Source organism: Amyelois transitella, chromosome 8 (genome assembly GCF_032362555.1).
Source record: "Amyelois transitella isolate CPQ chromosome 8, ilAmyTran1.1, whole genome shotgun sequence".
Lineage (NCBI taxonomy): Eukaryota > Metazoa > Arthropoda > Insecta > Lepidoptera > Pyralidae > Amyelois > Amyelois transitella.
In genome coordinates, this window is record NC_083511.1 from 1756955 (window position 1) to 1763555 (window position 6601).

The following is a 6601-nucleotide window of genomic DNA, read 5'->3' on the forward strand; positions in this document are numbered from 1 at the left end:
CGTCCTCGTCAGTCGTGCGTGTGATTTGCCATATTTGATGGATGGCAGTTCAAAGGATAGACAGAAGATAAAAGGCACATATTCAAAACATGTGCCTTTTATCTTTATTAAAATTAATCTATGAAATTTGAAGTTGCCTCCTCAGTCGTTCACTCTTGACAGAGTGGTCGTGGTTTTATGATGATGTGCCTTCTTTGGATAATGCGGCCCCAGCGATGCGCCTCCATGTGTTGCGGTCTTCAGCGTTAATTTGAAGTTACGTGTAGTATTAGTTACGAACTTTAGAATTAGTTTAGTCCATCTCAATTATTGTATTTTTAGAAAGAGTTGATTGTATAAGAGGTTATTATATAAAAATCACAATATCGAATAGTTATTTGCCGCAGGAATGGTCGACGACCTAAAGACCTAAAGTCCTAAAGTCGACCTAAAGTCCTACGAGGTGGTCGGACCAAACCCGATCATCCCTAGGCACTGATCTTCATAAGGCCCTCCATGATGCAGAGGACCGCGACAGATGAAGGAAAATCAACAGAATGATCAAGTCACGACCTTCAGTAATGAGGTATATGCTGCGAAGAGAAAGAGAGAGTATAAAAAATACAAAAACTCTATTGACATTTTGGTTTCTCGGTAAGGTCTCGAACAAAAAATTCTTGGCAAATGAATGATGCAATTTAATCTGTTAAAAAGTACAAAAAGCAGTTAGTTAAAGAAACCCTACACCTGGCGATACACATAATGAAAGAAGAACTCGTCGACAACAAATAATTTCAGTTGTTTATTTGGTTTTTTTTTAGAATTACAAGCAATAACATGATACAATTCGATTTCTTTTTTAAATCTAGTTATCTTTATTGCATTACATTTTTTAGTTGTTCGATTAACTTCAACTTTTGATATTGGGACTCATATAGGCGATTAATCTTGAACATGACGATTCTAAGTCTCAGAGAGATCTCGTCATAGGAGTAATTGAATGTCAAAGCTTGAAGACATGATGTTTACTTAGATCATTAAAGCCAAATAATCTAAGAATGTTTACAGTCAAAATTATCAATTTTGCCAAATTATAAAAACTACAAACTTAACAATATTATTTGCGACGATGACGAAATTGAAAGCGATGATGATGATGAGTTGATGGACCGGCTTGGCTGTTCAACATATGTGCATGTTGGTGAATGTTTTCTTGTCCTTGTAGATGGGGCCCCAAGCGCCGTAGTCCTTCTTCGGCTCTTGTTTTTTATGGGTTTCGTAAGATGATGTAGCTATGGATTTTCTGAAAGCAATAATTTTATTCGGTGAAATAATTATAAATTAGATCAGGCATTTGGTATCAGTACTACTGTGGATTCTGAAAGGTTGAATAGAACCGCTGCTTCTCTTTTTGACGATGTCTTAATTACTAATAAAAAACTCCAAGACATGCTTGAAAAAAATATCTAAGTAAATGTCAGATACCATTGGATCTATCGGATATATAGAAAAACTTATACATAACACAAGAATCATTTTTGAGCGCCATCCGAATAAATTCTCTATCCATTGAATTCAGCGTACGAAATCCCAGATTACTAATTATAAGTCTGATAAAGTGAAGAGAGGAAAGGTCTCACTGAACCATCAATTAAAGCATAGCAGAAACGGATTTCATTGTAATTAATGACATAATAAGGGTATTCTGTATAAAGACACTCATTGCTTAACTGAAATATCAATGATCTGCCCAGACCGCTAGGTCTAATGATTTGAAAAGATAGATAGATAAATAAGAGTCTTTATTGCACCATAAGAGTAACACAAACAAAACAGCGCAAAACAGATAGAGATGGTACAAAGGAGAACTTTCACTAATGCAATCTCTTCCAGTCAACCTTTGGGTGGAAGGAAACCAAACGGGACATTGGCGTTGGCGCATTTAGCATATATTTAGGTCCTTTATATGGGCTGTGCACAAAGAGAGGATTTTTCGTCATCCCCTCGCGAACGAAAACTAACGGGATCTCTCAATTTACGCAGGCGGATCTGAGCACAGGATAGCTATATCACCTCACCTTGATTATAGCCTTGGGAGATAGCCCACGTATCTCCTGAGCTGTATGTACTTTATTAGTACTTTAAAATTGAAAATACTCACTTCATCGGAGGAATAATGTCCAAATTCTTGCACGCATAGTTAGCTTTAGTGGTGGTCTTGCATTCGTCTCCGCGCGCCATGACTGCTAGCATAAATTTTGTAGAGCCGGTAAGGATGAGTGACGGTGGGGGGGGCGCAGGGATCGAGGATCTACGGCACGTGCTGGATGTGGGTGAGAACTGCGTGTTCTAGACGATTGCCGGTGTTAGCGCGCCGACTACCCTTTCTGGTGGTCAGATTTTTGGCAAGCCTGGAATTTGAGAAAAATTGATCAGATTTCATCTAGTGATTCTAAATTGGTAAAGTAAATATGATTGTGAAGTGCCTTGTGATGCCCGGTACTTAGGCATTGGGTTAGCCTGTCATTATTTGGGTCTCAATTTCATAATTGAGCCATGTATGTAGCTGACCGTCATTTCAGTCATTCGGCTCTGTCTGCCTCGTGGGGGATATTTTTAAAACAGTTAGTTCCAGGGGGTGCTACGGGTTGAACTAGATTTAGAATAGAGCACTCAATTATTTTTGCAAATTGCATAAGAACACCATCATCATTCCTTTGACATCGGTTAAGGCCTAAGGTTCGTGACCCTTGCTTTCGTAAGCAAATATCAAAATTTGAAAACTTGTGCTAATATTTTTGATATTTTCGTTGTTACCGCTTCTTCTGCACTGACGCCTTGGAAGCGGCAGTAAACTTATTTATAAGTAATTTATTTGACGTCAACCAATGTTTTGAAACCAAAAGATTTGATAATTATTAAGCGATATGATAGTATCCTATAAAAATGAATAAAATTTTGAATTTGAATTTGATCAATTTTGACGGAAACAAGCTATGAATGCATGATTATTATTTTAATATATACTAAACACTAGTGTCAAATAAGCTGATACCAGAGCATAATCGTGTATTTAACAATACTTTATCATTGATCATCAATATCAAAATAGTCAACCAACAATACAAACTTCACAGAATTATCAGATGTCCGTAGAAATTTATTCTAGCAACTTAAATTATTCAATAGAATTCTAGGTTAGTATCTATAACAATAAATAAGACATTAAAATAGGTATTTTATTAATTCTCAGACGTTACTGATCACATTAATGCACGTGAATATCTGGGAATAACAATAATAATGCATACATTTACATAAAAAGGTTTTAATAAACTGGATAGGTTGGCTGATGCAATATTTACTTTGATTTCATTTGATGTTACGTGTGTGGGGACTTTTTAAATTTCCACAAGAACTTGTAAAGGTCATATCTGCAATAGATATTAAAATAATAAATAAATATATACGGGAAAAATTACACAGATTGAGTTAGCCCCGTAGTAAGTGCGAGACTTGTGTTACGAGATACTAACTCAACGATAATATATTTTATAATTAATACTTATATAGATAAACATCCAACACCAAGGCCGATCAGAAAGAGTTCTTTTCTTAGCATGCTATGGCCGGGATTCGAACTCTGGACCCCTGGTGTCACAGACAAGAGTACTACCGCTGCGCCACAGCGGCCGTCATATTAAATCTGCCATCATTTTTAACCAACTCTCTGTCTATTTATTCTTAACATTTAGAAAATGTAGTGATACTTCCCACAATTACGCCTGTGGAAAGCTATGGTCATCTCATCGTAGATTCAGTTGTACGGCTCATTTTCTTGTTTTTATTATAGTTAATTTAACTTATGTCCGCGGGTGCATTCGCGTTCCGTATTTTTTTTTTATAATGAAAATTGTACAAAGTTTCTTCATAACTTAACACGCAATTTTACGATGACATAAATACATGCATATAATCACGTCTTGTCACCTTTAGGAGGTAGACAGAGCCAACAGTCTTGAAAAGACTGATAATCCATGTTTAACTGTTTGGCTTAACGATAGTATTAAGATTCAGGTTGCTAACCCATCGCCTAAAAGAAGAATCTCAAGTTTATAAGTCTAACCCTTAGTCGCCTTTTACGACGTCCATGGAAAGAGATAGAGTGGTCCTTTTCTTTTTCTATTGGCGCTGGGAAGCACACGGCATCAAACAGCAAAAAGATAAACAAAAAAATTTCACGTTTTTTTTTTGTGATCGGTGTTCCTCTAGTACATACACACATATCACCACGTCTATATCCCTTGCGGGGAAGACAGAGCCAATAGTCTTGAAAAGACTGAAAGGCCACGTTCAGCTGTTCACTGTTCACGTTCCATCTAGTAACACCCAGCAATTTATTTTCAAACTAGAGGCCGCCCGCGACTTCGTCCGCATGGAAACCCTATCAATCCCGCGGGAACTCTGGGATAAAAAGTAGCCTATGTGTTATTCTGGGTCTTCAGCTACCTACATACCAAATTTCATGGTAATCGGTTCAGTAGTTTTTGCGTGAAAGAGTAACAAACATCCATACAAACTTTCGCCTTTATAATAGTAGTAGGATGTACACAGACTTTACATTTCTTCAGTTTTTTTTTTTTTTGGTACAGTTAACCTGTCACTATTTGAACCTAAATTCTATCATTAACCCAAACAGCTGAACGTGGCCTATCAGTCTTTTCAAGACTGTTGGCTCTGTCTACCCCGCAAGGGATATAGACGTGATTATATATGTGAAATGTGAGTTAACAATTTACTGTCCCACGTTATCATTCCTTCACTCTGACCCGCGTATCATCCGCCGGTCGCGTGTACAGCCTACTTTACATACTCGGTAAACACCGAACCGGTTGGCCGCTTATATTAGTGGTCTGAGGGCACCGCAGCACTATTAATATCTATATATATACATATCTGTGGTACTTGTGAGGAAAAACAAGGCATAACCCTTCGAAGCAATGCAGCCTTTTTAGTGCTTTTATTTTTGTTATAAGTCGAATTTTTATAAAAAAATATTGCTGTGTGATTCCTGGCACTAATAAGGAATAGGGCAGTAGAAAGTAAAAGGCGCTTATATTAGTGGTCTGAGGGCACCGCAGCACTATTGATATCTATATATACATATATATCTGTGGTACTTGAAACAAGTCGAGGAAAAACAAGGCATATCACTTACTTCGAAGCAATTCAGCCTTTTTGGTACTTTTATTTTTGTTTGTTTGTAGTTTGTTCAGCAGTTTGTTACCGCTTCTTCTGCACTGACGCCTTGGAAGCGGCAGTAAACTTAGTTTTAAGTAATTTATTTGACGTTAACCAATGTTGTGAAACTAAACGTTTTGACAATTATTAAGCGATAATATGAAGTATTCTATAATAATGAATAAAAAATAATAATTTTGAATTTTGTTTTAAGTATAGGGCAGTAGAAAGTAAAAGGCGACTAAGGGATAGGCTAATAAGTTTGGGATTAATTTTTTGGGCGATGGGCTAGCAACCTCACTTGTTGAATCTCAATTCTATAATATGGCCAAACAGCTGAGATTCTGTCTACCCCGCAAGGGATATGGACGTGACTATATGTATAGTAGAAACATCCGAAAGGGTAAATATGAAGATCTGTTATATAAATTAAAGACCTTATAGTACTCATGTTATGCAAATAAAAATTTGAATTTGAACCTAAAACACTATTGCCGACTGTCGACTCTGTCTACCACGCTAAGACGTGATTATATGTATTTTTGTAAAAATTTTAAACCCTTATTTGGTCTAGGGATGCACCAAGAGCAGATTTCCCGAAATTCCGGGAACGGAAATAAACGGAATTAATGGATGTATGCAAGCGGAGCCGCTAGCGTTCTCTAGTCCCTACTATAAATATTATAATATAAAGGCGAAAGTGACTCTATCTGTCTGTTACGCTTTGAAGCCTAAACCACTGAATCGATTTTGATGACAATTGGTACAGATATAGAGCGAACCTTGAGGAAGATTACAGGTTACTTTTTATTGCGAAAAAACTACGCGGTCGAAGTCGGGGTCAAAAATTAGTTGTTTACTGATAGAAACTTTGGCGTACGTGACGCTAAAGCCACCCAAAAAACTCCTAAGAATATTAAAAATTAAGATGTCATCAATCACGAGGGTGTTTAGGGTAAGTAAAACTCTAACCTTGGTAGAAATTTGTCCGTAATCGCGAACTTTCTCTTCGATCTTGTCATTGACACCCACAATTTTTTGTTGAAAATCAAAAACGATACTCCGAAAAGTAGAATTCACTTTGTTGCAGATAGTGCCGAGACTTGGAAGAAACTGTGACCGGTTTGAGATACACGCTCTTATATGTAGGAACAACATTTACTACTCTTCGGTGACCAGCGGTGACGCCATTTTCAACTTTACACGTTTAGATTGCACCAATTTATTTGTGATACTGACTTTTGTCTAGTTGCCTTGTTCGGATAGGATTTTGTTTAATACCTGTAGTCTTTTAAGCTTTGATTGTCAAGGGTTTAATTATTAGTATTACGATAACAAAGTTTAATAATAATTTTACTTTGACAAACAGACACACATATCA

The 6601-nt window shown here is 36.8% G+C and overlaps 1 protein-coding gene across 1 annotated transcript; it reads right to left on the reverse strand.

Moving 5' to 3' along the window:
- Nucleotides 1-661: 661 nt before the first annotated feature.
- On the reverse strand, nucleotides 662-6242 carry LOC106137355 (uncharacterized). Its single transcript, XM_013338167.2, has 3 exons — nucleotides 6193-6242; nucleotides 2141-2390; nucleotides 662-1282 (listed from the first exon to the last, which is right to left on the reverse strand). Exons 1-2 carry the CDS (start codon nucleotides 6240-6242, stop codon nucleotides 2291-2293), a joined length of 150 nt encoding a protein of 49 aa, XP_013193621.1. The 3' UTR covers nucleotides 662-1282; nucleotides 2141-2290.
- Between the last annotated feature and the right edge of the window lie 359 nt (nucleotides 6243-6601).

Bases quoted from the DNA above. Each gene is read 5' to 3' on its own strand.
- LOC106137355 (XM_013338167.2), bottom strand. From the start codon at position 6,242: ATGACAAGATCGAAGAGAAAGTTCGCGATTACGGACAAATTTCTACCA. The intron at 2,391-6,192 runs GTTAGAGTTTTA...CTCAAATTCCAG, and splicing joins ACGGACAAATTTCTACCAAG to GCTTGCCAAAAATCTGACCA.